At 32.5% G+C, this 13,306-nt stretch overlaps 1 protein-coding gene across 1 annotated transcript in view; it reads left to right on the top strand.

Moving 5' to 3' along the window:
* The window catches only part of gabra1.S (gamma-aminobutyric acid (GABA) A receptor, alpha 1 S homeolog), a 110,072-nt gene extending 105,259 nt beyond the window's left edge, over window positions 1-4,813 (top strand). Inside the window, exon 10 of the mRNA XM_041588044.1 lies at window positions 1,855-4,813. Within this exon, the coding sequence (XP_041443978.1) occupies window positions 1,855-2,163 (309 nt within the window). The 3' untranslated portion in view covers window positions 2,164-4,813. The remainder of the gene's footprint in view (window positions 1-1,854) is intronic.
* Window positions 4,814-13,306: the final 8,493 nt, after the last annotated feature.

A 13,306-nucleotide genomic window follows, 5' to 3' on the forward strand; every position in this document is an offset into this window, starting at 1 on the left:
ATAATGCTTATAATTACTATTGATTTCTATAGGACCATTACTGCTTTTACTTGCCAATATTTTGTATTCGAAGTTTTTTGTTGGTTTTACACTTCATAAATCTCAAATTTTTTAGGGTTCTAAAGAAATTTTTAAAAAAACTAAAATTTCCAGGAAAAAAAATTCAAATTGGGGAAAAAATAGAAAGTCAAATGTTAAAAAGTAGCTAAGTGTTTTTAATGTATATATAGACAATGGTATTGAAAGCAGGCACTGCTATAATTTTATATTATGGCTCATGTTGCTAAATTTAATTAGCCACAATAACCTTTAAACCAAACATCACTTACACCAGTGACATTACCCAAATTGAATCTTTGCATTTCCTTTATGGAAAATTGGATATTTTTCTAGCTTTTTGCAGAAACTTTCTGTGCCACTCACCTTTCTTGTGTCATGCAGTGCTTGTATAAGTGATGGGTGATGCTGACCTGTTTTGCTTTGCCAAAAATTTGCCAAACTGCGAAAAATCACCAGAGTTTATGGGCCTCAAATGATTTTTTGATGTCTGATGCAGCATGTCAATTTTTTTTCTCGTGAGACGATTTTTTTTAATCATTGGAGTGTATTGGTATCTTTTTGTGGCAAAACTCAGCACTTTTTCACTAATCGCTACTTGTAGTAACTAGGCTGCTTAGCCTTTAGGCGGAAAAGAAAGCCCTGAAAATACGTGGGGGAAAAAAGTTTAACTTTTCTGACCCCAAAACTAAGGGGAACTATGGAAAAGATGGCAATACTTCTAAAACTATGGTAAGGCTGTACATTCTGTTTTGCTTTGTATAGCAGTTAAGGAAATGAACACCGCTCAACAAATTGCACTTATAATTATTAATAAATAAATAAAAAAAATTGATTTCATGATACATACAATGTAATCAGTCTTTAAAGCACAAGATGGTGGTAGAGAGTCATTTTTACTTTGATTATTAAAACCAGTTGATGATATGGATCCCCGGAAACAAGAGTCTCAATATATTAAACAGAATATATATGTTCTGCTGCAGCGCTGAGCACATTTAAGTGCATATTGTCATTCAAAAGAGTCTATTATTCTATGGTCTACAATCATAGTACACTCTATTGGTTTTTCCACCTTTTCATTGGCTCACAATATTGAACATGGTATAAACAGTTGGCTGCATCACCATTGCTTGCACATTAAAAGTATAAAGGGATAAATATATTGAAACAGTTGTTTTGGATAACTTTTACTTAACTAACAAATGTTCCTGAAATAATCATGTTGAAGAGAACAGGGGTATAATTTCCTGAAGTGACTGCATAGTAACTGCAGCTACAATTTAGCTCCTGGAAGCAATAAGTAGTTCCTTTAGGGGTCTTTTTTGCGTAACACATAAATCCCAGACTGTTTCTAAAGAGCAGTAAACAGGCATACAGGCAACTGTATGGGCTTAATCAGGGAGAACTTATATCTCCTTCTCAATCAGGGAAAACTTACATCTCCTTCTCAATCAGGAAGAACTTACATCTCCTTCCTCAACCAACTTTGTGCTGGTAAGTCCAGTAGTATTTTGCTGATTTGCAGAATGGGATGCTAGGAATTATTCTCTGAATTTAGCACTGTAACACAAACTAAGAGGGTGGCACATGCAACTATCAACCCATAATGCTGTAAACAAATGAACAGCATATCTAAAAACATCAAAGGAACTGGATTACATGTGATGATTTTATGTTCAGGATGGTGTTGTGTGACTAAAGGTGTAGCGACTCAAGCACAATTGATAAACTGCTTAAATGTTGTGATTAAATATCTCTTTTTAAGTTTGACTAAAATATGTTTTCTTTCTTCAGCCAAAAAAGGTAAAGGACCCTCTTATTAAGAAAAACAACACATATGCTTCTGCAACTGCAAACTATCCTCCTACTATACCTCGGGATCCTGGTCTGGCAACCATCGCCAAAAGTGCAACCATAGAACCGAAAGATATTGAGCCAAAACCAAAGCCAGCAGAAACAAAGAAAACTTTCAACAGCGTTAGCAAAATTGACCGGCTATCAAGAATAGCATTTCCTCTTCTTTTTGGAATCTTTAACTTAGTTTACTGGGCAACATACCTAAACCGGGAGCCAGCAATTAAACCTTCAAATCCACCTAAATAATCTATCAACTCACATGTTTATGTTCTGTCTTTTGCACTGGGAATCACTTCCGGTAGCTAAAATGGAATGATTCCCATTTGCCATATTGCCTCTGTCTTAAGGATATTGAAGGTTTGCTTAAGAAATGTGACAAGAAAGAGGAGACCTATGCTTGATGCCACGGTTCAAATATGGCAAATTTACAGAATAGAGGGCATCTTTGAATTGTATTTCTGAGCTGGAATGTGAAAGCTAGGTCTCAAGATAAGAGCCAATTAAAAGCATGTTCCTGAAATACCTAGCAGTTAGAAATGCGTCCAGTACCATATAAACAGTCTATAGTTTGCAGGGATTTGTGTTAAAATCTTAATAAATTGAATTAAAATTGTAGTATTGTAAATACAGGTTCTCCTCATATATGATCTCAGAGAAAACATAACACACGTCCTTCAAGATGATTCTGAAACCATAATAATGAAAGCAGAAAATCAAAATCAAGTATAGAAATCTATTCTTGAATACATATAGTTTTTTTCTTTGACATAAATGCAGTTACTGAGTTGCTATGAATGAAATGAAACCATGGATAGATATTCCTGATTTCAGACTGTTGGCTTGGTCTGCTTTCCTGGGCAGAAAAAAATTAAGAGGAATACTTATCAAGTATTTGTAAAAGGTTTTGTACTTTGAGAAAAGCAAAGTTGTTGGAACAGAGTATATATGCCAGCTTCTACTGTAACTGAAAGTGGTATACATATCACAAAAGTAGAGGTAATGCTACATTTTCTTATCTCATGAAATGTTTTTATAGGATATACAAAAATGGTGCATAGGCTAAATAGAAATGTAGTCATCATATTATCATGCTATATGGGTGTATGTAAAAATTATAGTCTATAGTCTTGATATGTCTATTGATTTAAATATACCCATTTCACAAGACGGATGATAGTTGAGAAATTTGAGTTCCTTCTTACTCTGGAAGACAACACTGACACTATTTGCCTAGTCAGTTCTCTGTTTGTCATTTGTTGAAAGCACAGAATAAGCAAAATCAGTTTTCACTTAATTCTCTTAATATTATGCTGAAACACAAGCCACATTTCCTCCAGCCCAATCAGAAGTTGTGCAATTATTATAATGAAAGCAAATGTAAAACTGATAGCTAATGAATGCTTCACTAGTGCAAACTTCACTCATGTTTATGCACAACTAGATACATTATTAATCATTTCGATTTTAGAATATTAGAGAAGGCAACTGTTCAATTTGAGTGTTTTTGCAGTGGGAAGAAATAGCTGAAGCAGGTATATATTGAATGAGAAAAAGTAAAGCAAACGTATTCTAATGAAGAACTAAGGGCCTTTCAGCTTTTTTTTACATTCAGAGGGAGAAAAAGCTGGAAGGCCCCTGGTTCTTCATTTAAAGCTGTATTTTATCAAGAGCTGTAGGTACATAGATTCCATAACTTTGCTATAGAATATATAGTTATATGTTATGTTTAAGTTATAAACATATTCCCATTAAACAATATTATAGCAATTGAGATATATAATGTAAAATGTAAACATTTTGGGTAACTAATTAAAGTAAGATAGAGAAAGTAAACCTGTTCTCTACTACATCATACTTGTGTAGAAGGAAACTTATCTTCATTATGTTCTGCTGTTCCACGTATGCCCCATTGTCCCATATAAATATAATAATCATTGTTTTATTAAAATTTGAAGAAGTAGTTTAGACCAACTTTGTTATTAAAATGTATCCACATAGAAAACAACTGCATTGAAATGTATACATTGGAACTGATGTAAATGGCCAGCAATTGACCCTGCTTTCCCATCAACTGAGTACTTACCAATTGCCCATCTACACTGATCTACTGTAGATCATTAAAGGGGTACTATACCAAAAAATAATGTATTATTGCTCAGAGTAGTCTGCTAAGCTATTATCAGGTTTACATTATTATTTTTTGTTTGTTTGTTTTCAAAATGTATTACTCATCTCACAATGAGCTATAAAACCATGCAGAGAAGTCATGGGACCCTTCCAACTTCTGTACATATTAACCACCCCATATTAACCACATATGAGAAAACTACTCTTAGCAGTTTTACATTAATTTGGGCATGTATAGTTTCCCTTTAATATTTTTGGTTTCTGGGGTTCAACTGCAGGGCAGTAAACCAATAAACTTGAGATACATACTATTCACTGATGGTTAAGGATATAAAATGGAGTTGAGTAAGTTTAAGGACTCCTTACTTACTCCTTACTGTTCTTGGTCATTTAGGGGAAAAGTTTCTCCAGTTTTGTTATTTTCAGCTCTCTGTATTTTAAGTATTTTTCTATCATCAACAAAGTTCTGTTTTGAAACATAAATGTTACCATTACAGCCACATAAATCAGCATAACAGCTATCACTGTATAATAAGCAAAATATGTAATCAGTATCTAATTGTTAAATGACCCTCTGGGCAATTTATTAGATTCATTTTCTTTACATTTCTTTAACATCATTGTGTCAAATATCTGCTTTCTATCTCCCTGCCATGTATCTGCTAGAAGAATGTAGTTCAGCAGTAGCTTGAGATTTGTGTGGACTATTGTGTGCTCCTGGAACCATCTTAATTAAATATGGAAGCTCAGATTCTAATTTCCAAATTGTTCACATTTAAGACTGTATTTCACTTCATATCAAATGGTAATAGAATTAAGTCTTTAAAATGCTAGGACTGCTTTGTTAGTACATATCCAGATGGCAATATGTAATTATTTGACATGTAGCTCTCAGACCTTACTGTTCTTTTCATGAGAATAGTTATCAATGATGTGTTACATGGGAAAATACACTGCTAAAAGTAGATAAGGGGTGATAAACATTATGTAATTCAGTCATCTGGAGGCACATGCAAATCTGTATAATATTATTCAGTCACCTGGAATATTGACTAGTTAATAAGAAAAAAAATCAGCAAATACAGGCCTATATTCATTTCTTCTTGTGACTTTATGTTAAGAAATCCTAGTACAGGTATAGGATAAAAATGCTCAGGACCTGAGGTTTGCCAGGTCCTGGATTTTCCCATAATTTGGATCGCTATACCTTAACTCCACTAACAATTAATTAAACCATTAAATAAACCCAATAGGATTGTTTTCCCACAAATATGGATTTGTGTAGCTTGCCATCAAGTACAAGTACTGTTTTATTATTGTTACAGAGAAAAGGGAGGTCACATTTTAGAGATTAGAAATATTTGCTCATATTGGACTTGGGAGATGGCCTTCCTGTAAATCAGAGCTTTCTGGATAATGGGTTTCGGGATAACGGATCCCATTATCAGTGTATTAAACAGTAGAAGGCAAATCAAGATTATTTTTTTACACAATTCCAGATATTTTAGGTATACATTAAGGGGGTGATCTATCAATGTTCGAATTTGATTTTTGCCGCAATTACATTTTTTGGCACAAAAATTCTAATTATATTTTCAAAACCTGAATGTTTGATATTTATTAAGTACAAAAAAACTTGAACAATTCTAATGTAGTTCTACATCTAAAAGCTTGCGAGTTCATGCAGAAGTCCATGGGAGTTGTTTGAGGTAAAATTCTAAAAGTTGTTTTTTTTCATTTGCGTTTTTCAAGTTTTTTGAGCTTGTAAATGTAAATTTTTCGAGTTTTTTTACAATTGTATTTAATCAAGGTTTTTATATTCAAGTATTTAATAAATAAACATACATTCAAGTTTTTTTAAATTGTGAGTTGATTTGAAGAATAAAAAAACTCTAAAACCTCATAAATTAGATTTTTGATAATAAGCCCAGAAATGTGAAATATAAATGAATAATAGCAATCAATAATGTGTTCTTTATTAAACGGTAACAACAATGATCATTTTTATTTTAGATATTAAATTAAGATATATTTTCCTCTAAAGTTCCAATCTATTATAAAATTGTACAACCCTAAATGAAATATACAGTATCTTCACACATAGTACATGCTATTAGGCTATGCTCATAAATAATATAAAAATTTCTCAGTTTATAAAATTTTCTCTTTGTAGAGAGACATTTTGGTACTGTTAATATTTTTAATCTAAAAAATTCAGTTTATGTAATAGAGAGACAAGATGTTTCATGATTTCTAATTAAAAACTTATTTTCTCATCTAATTTAAATTTTGCTATTCATCTTTCCCTTAAATCCAATTCAAAGTGTTTTACAAGAGTGTATCATGTGGATTTCTCTTTATTTTCAGAGAGCATATAATTCAGATACACAGGGGCACATTTACTAAGCTCGAGTGAAGGATTCGAATGAAATAAAACTTTGAATTTCAAAGTATTTTTTTGGGTACTTCGACCATCGAATAGGCTACTACGACCTTCGACTTCGATTCGAACGATTCAAACTAAAAATCGTTTGGCTATTAGACCATTCGATAGTTGAAGTACTGCCTCTTTGAAAAATACTTTGACTACATACTTGGGCAGTTTAAACCTTCCGACGTACAATGTTAGCCTATGGGGACCTTCCCCAGCACTTTTCTAACCTTTTTTTGATCTAAGAAAAATCCTTTGATCAATCGCATAAATCGTTCGAATCGAAGGATTTTATCTTCGATCGAATGATTTTTACTTCGATCGTTCAAAGGATTTTCACTAAATCCTTCAAATTCGATATTCGAATTAGAAGGATTTAAATTCGAGGGTCGAATTCAAAGGTTTATTAACCCTCGATATTCGACCATTGATAAATGTGCCCCACAGTGTTGGGTTTTAGGGGAAATTAGTTGGTTGAAGATAGCATTTGATAATGTATATACAGTACATGCAAATGATATATTGATTTGCTCAGCTTTTCATAAAATAGATTCTTTTTAGCAAACTCAGTACATCTTAAGACAGAAGAAAACGTTATTGTTAACAGTTTTTATTTACAGACTCTAATGTAAAAGTAATGTAAAATATGTAGCATTGAATGCATTAATTAATTAAATAAAGGAATGTACAGATAATAGATTTTACTAAGTAAAGTTTTTATTTAAATTTTTACAGTAGCAATATATTTGTAGGAAAACTTTGTAAGGGCTTTAAAAACAGGATGTCTTTTTAGTAGGTCGGGCATTCCCTTTAATGTATTGTTTACATTGTTTCATTTCCTCTCATGACAATGATTCCAGCAAAGTACTGTAAATTAAAGGGGTTCTAAAGTCAAAAACACAAAAATAGATTTTTGGGTTCTCCACCCAAAAATAAACATTTTGTACCATTCAGAAATAGAGGTCTATTGCAAGGCCAAATAAAAGCAATTTTTATACTGCCTTCTAAGCAGCACAGCTGTCAGCTGTCAGAACATTACTATGAATACAGTATTGGGCAGATTTATCAAAGGTCGAAATGTAAATTCTAGTTTAAAAAAATTCTTATTTTGAGCTAATTTTTGTGTACCTCGACCATTCGCCATCTAAAACCTGCCGAATTGCTGTTTTAGCCTATGGGGGACCACCTAGAACTTATTTGGTGTCAATTGGTGGACTTTGAAAAATCAAAGTTTGTTTTGGGGAAAAACTTTGAATAGTGCAATTCGAATGCGCTATTACTTAGATTAATATAATTTGAATTTGATCGAAAATGAACCTATTCGGCAAAAAAAACCTTTGGTTGGTCTTTTTGAATTTGAATTTCAAGTATTTCAAATTTGACCCTTGATAACTCTGCCCCCTATACGTCAGGTCAGAGTAAGAAACATAACAAACATGAAACGGTGCAAAATGTGTAAAGCATGGCAATTGGTGCTATGTTTATTTTTGGGTGGAAAACCCAAAAATATATTTTTTGTTTTTTTGAATTCAGAACCCCTTTAACTTGCAAAGTCAGTGCAAGAAGAAGATAAGAGAACCAATTCTGTAAAGACATCACTAAGGGAGTTATTTATCAAAGTCCGATTCTCAATATTTTCTGCTACAAACTCAGATCAAATCCGCTCGGATTTTTTACGCTTATTTATTATTACACTTTCTCGAAAATTTTATTTGCAGTAAAAAAAATCAGATTTTCACGAATTTTTTCGATTTTTTCATCTGATTTTCACGATTTTCATGATTTTTTCTGAATTTTTACCCGAATACTCAGCGCACATCAAAAATTCACCCGAAAACCCAGCCCACATCAAAAAATCACCGTTGACTTATATGCAACCTTGACAGGTCTGAGATGCCGGATTTTCAGATTTGGACTTTTCCCTTCTCTGAGTTTTTTTTTGTGATTTTTGCATTCAGAGTTTAGTACATTTTAAAGGGCACATTTATAAAGGGTCAAATTTAGAATTCACGTGAGGTTTTTTGTAACTCACATGAATTCCATTTTACTCTAAATTTGATTGGGGGTTATATATTAAACAAAAATATGCAAATCATCAAAAAATCTTTTCAGGAAGGCTGCAAACATCTTCAAATTGGTCACTGGACCTCTCCCATTGACTGATACTTAAATTTGTCAGGTTTTTCGGTGGCGAATAGTCAAATTTGATTCTTAAAGGGCCTTTGATAAATCTCAAAAATCAAATTCAAATTTAAGTTTGGTTAATTCTCTAGTCGAATTTGATGGTTTTGACCATATTTTTTTTTTCTTTCAAAAATTAGAATTTTCAATTCGACCCTTAATAAATCTGCCCCTAAGATTATAGTGCTTTTTAGGACCCTTATATAGTCATGTGAATATAATTGGTATAATTGTGCCTGATGTATTTTTTTTCTTCTTGGGTGCCTGCGTAGCACCTCCTGGGTTCTACTGACATTGATGTGCTCCAAGAATTTTAAAAACATGCTCAAATGCAAACGGCACATATATATCACTGTTAATATATAGCCGTATTCTATTGTTTCTAACTCATGCGACCTCTTTTTGAAAAAAATAAATTTTCAATCTTTGCCATTCAACCATCCTCTGTTCCTTTGATTTAAAAAGTATTGACTTATCTGTTTGCACAAAAGCTGATCTGGCATATAGGTGCCATGCATGTCAAATAATTCTAAACTTTCATGAAGCTTACTGCATTAGTTAACTCTCATGATTGTGAACATTAATACAGTTCTGGCCCTTCTCAATTTTGTTTTATTAAAAAAAAAAAAATATATATATATATATATATATATATATATATCTATATAATATATATATATATATATATATATATTATATATATATATATATATATATATATATATATATATATATATATATATATATATATATATATATATATATATATATATACACTTGTAACACATACACGTTATTTTATAGCACTTTGTACTTGTTTCTGAGCATGTTTTTATTGGTTACAATTTGCTTGAAATCAAGTTCCACACTATGGGGCAGATCAAAGTGTGAAATTAAATCTCACCACTCTCTCTACGTTCCTATGCAATTTCTAGAGGCATATTTGTAAATGGGTGACAAATAGGTCAGTTCTCCATTTGATAAATATTCCTCTAAAAATCCCATTGTAATAGAGAGTGGTGGAATTTTACTGTGGTGAGCTATAATTACCCACTTTCTTTAACCGCCCCTTTGAGTCCTTGTGTGCATATATATATTTTTCTATATATATATTAACTCTGGTTTTCATCTGGACACTCTGGATAGCAGTCTCAAGTACTTCAGATACATTAACCATGATTTTTAAAGACAAGAAAGAATGCTCCAAGGTGAGACTGTTACAACATCCTCTGAGAAGTCATATGATTTCAGCAAATAAACCAATTGACTGTTTTCTTCTAGTTAAAATATGTATTGCACTTACTGTATTTTAATGGTATAGACATGGTTTAACAACTAAATGTAAAATACATATAACATATAAATGAATACACTGAAAATCTAGTGGGAAAAAAGCACACACAATGTCAGACCTCAAAAGTTTAAAAAAATTGCTGTCTCTTTTATATAAACACATATGATGAGATCAATTTGACACCATACACCCGTCATTGTTTTAAAGATGATTTTTTGAAAGCATTTAGTTGACATTGACACCTACTGAATCCTTTGATGCCTACAGGGCAAGTAAACACATTCTTCTTCCACCTGGGTTTGCAAAGTTGCATTTATAAAGTTGTTATACTATAGCTTGGTGTTTGAAAATGTTTCAGACAATGAAGAGATTTAATTTGAAGCTAAATCATTAAGAGGACACAAACTGTACTGTAAACCAACAAAGGAAAACTATGTTGGACACTTATTGGGGATGTTCTACCTTTTAGTACCATGTGTAGATATTTGTATAGAAAAATAAACAGAAAAAGAAAATAAAAAAAATGACAGTTCTCTAAACTTTAGTGAATATTTATATTGTTACTTTAGCTTATGTTCACTTTTGATCTTTTTTCTCCCTTGTTCTTTAACCATAGCTAACTTTCTGGGCCTGCATTTTGCACAATAGATATGTGTATTTTATTTACTTAGTCTGCTTTTGCTATGCAATAACAGCATTATATAATATCTTATTTTGTTAGTATGTGTGACTAGTATGATACTGTATAAACAGAATTGCACAGGTTATCAAAGAAATGGTATTCTATGTAGCTTTTATACAGTGCTTTGCTAAACCGTTTAACAATAGTTAAGTCTTCCTTGAGAATATTGATCCACTCTTATAGTGGACAGTTTCTGTTTACTCTTGGGTAATTTTAAAGATGACTTTGAATGTTTATTGCACCTCAGTGCAGTGATGTGGCAATAAAATTTAAAAACTAATAGAGGTTGTTTATGGCAGGTGCATGCGTTGCTTTATAGAGATTAGCTGAAGCTCTTTATTTTATGTCAGATTGTAATTTAATCAAACAATAAAAGTAAAGAAGACCATTAAAAAATGTCCTTTTTTGCAAATATTTTGTAAGTATAAAATCATGATATTTAAGAAAGGCTAAATACAAATAAATAGATAAGTTTGCTATTTTTCTACATGTCTATCACCTGCTGCGACTCACCTACTCTTCATTTCCTGGCTCATTCACAGTTTATTATAACACATTGAATTGTTGTTTTCACATGAAGGTGACACACTCAGACAGAACATTCTACAATATATAAACTTGTTATGCTTCTTCATAGTTTGTTTCCATTAAATAATAATCACATGAAAAGATATCTTAGCTCTTAGATTCAGAAAGTAATGTGGCATTCACGTGTGTGTGTGTACAGAATAGCACCTTTAGCACAATTAAGGGTGCTGGAAAGACCAAATGAACATTTGACAAGACAGTAAAGTAAAAAAAAAGATGGAAAGTTTGTTTAGTCTTGTAAACTTTAGAAACAAACAGGTTTCAAATAGCAGACCAGTGCTACCTGCCCTTTGGTATCTATAAGTTACTAAAAGTGATGCAAATCGTACACGTTATTATATTATATACTTTATTCACTTTATGTTAACATACACAACATTTACAGTGGCTCTTAAATTATGCTTCTAATCTGCAGTTCTTCCAATATGGGTCTTTGGCTGGTCTGGTTCTATCTACTTAGTATATACAGTATAGTAGCTTATATTCGGCAGCACCAGGACAATTTTTGGAGTGCATAGGTCCAGCTGAATATATAGAGAAAAAAAAAGAACGAGTGAGAGAGAAAGAAAGAGAGCAAAGCAGTAGAACTGTGGGCTAATCCGCCTGGAGCAGTGGCTGGGGGTGGTGCAACATGCAGACCAGATAAATGAGAGTTGACATATTTGACCCCTATGAGTTGAACAGTCATTTGCTTTGCAAAATTTAAATTAAGGGGGTACTTGACTAAGGGGTTTATTTATCAAAATCTGATTTTATCTCAACATTTTCCACTACATACTCCTCAACAGGTCTGAGATGCCTTTTCTGATTCTTTTTCCATCCTCTGAGATTAATAAATTCAGAAAAGTGATTATTTTAAAAGTCCAGTTTTATAAAAATAAATCACAAATTTTCGGGATTTTTGCATTCAGAGTTTAGTAAGTAACACCCTTAATGTTGGACTTTAAAGGAGTGATGTGACCCAAAAAGTCTGGCAACCATTCAGTCTTTCTACCCAAAGTCTCTTCCCACTAAATGGGATTGTGGGACTACAGGATGTCCTAATGTAGATACAGTAAGGTACAGTATGTAGTGCCCAATGAAAAAGGAAACTTTTCTACCAGCTAAAATACTATGTTTTTAATGCACCCAACACCGTAGTATAATAGCATCTATTAGTGTACAGTATGTACTGTATACAGGTGCATATTGGGACCATCAAGAGCAATATAATTCTTGATAAGCATTAAAATGGGTGCTAGTCAGTGGGTTAAATATTTACCAAATCTTATTTTCTGTTTTGAAGAGTAAATTATTTTAAAAAAAATAGTAAAATGAAGTGAACATTACAACCAGTCTGCTACAAATACACATTTGAAAATGAAAGAAAAACTTATCTCTATAAAATAGATAGTTTATCTTTATTTGTTTGTATAAAAATGTGATGATCAGCTTAACCTATGGTTTAAAGGAGAACTAAACCCTAAAAATTAATATGGCTAAAAATGTCATATTTCATATACTGAACTTATTGCACCTGCCTAAAGTTTCAGCTTCTCAATAGCAGCAATGATCCAGGACTTCAAACTTGTCACAGGGAGTCACCATCTTGGAAAGTTTCTGTGACACTCACATGGGCTCAGTGGGCTCTGAGCAGCAGTTGAAAATCTAAGCTTAGAGGTTATAGCAAATTATCAAGCAGAAAATGAGGTTGGCCTGTAACATAAGATGATGGTACAAGGCTGATTATTAAATTATTATGCTATTAGCGCTCTGTGCTGCCATGTAGTAATTATCTGTATGAATTACTAATTAGCCTTATATTGTGACATTTATATTCTACATGTACTGTATATTGTGAGTCGGTCCCTAAGCTAAGCAACTGACAGCAGCACTGAGCATGTGCAGTGAATCAGCAGATAAGAAGATGGGGGGCTATTGGGGGCATCTGGTGCAGAAGCCAGTAACATAGTATACAACATTTCTAGCCTACTTCTTTAGTTAAGCTTTAGTTCTCCTTTAAGGGCTACTGCAAATTAAAATCACTTAAGCCTTTTGTTAAGGAATTCATGTGAGGTTTCGGGGGAAAAAACACTGTTAGATGAGA

The sequence above is a fragment of the Xenopus laevis genome, chromosome 3S, assembly GCF_017654675.1.
Source record: "Xenopus laevis strain J_2021 chromosome 3S, Xenopus_laevis_v10.1, whole genome shotgun sequence".
Classification (NCBI taxonomy): domain Eukaryota; kingdom Metazoa; phylum Chordata; class Amphibia; order Anura; family Pipidae; genus Xenopus; species Xenopus laevis.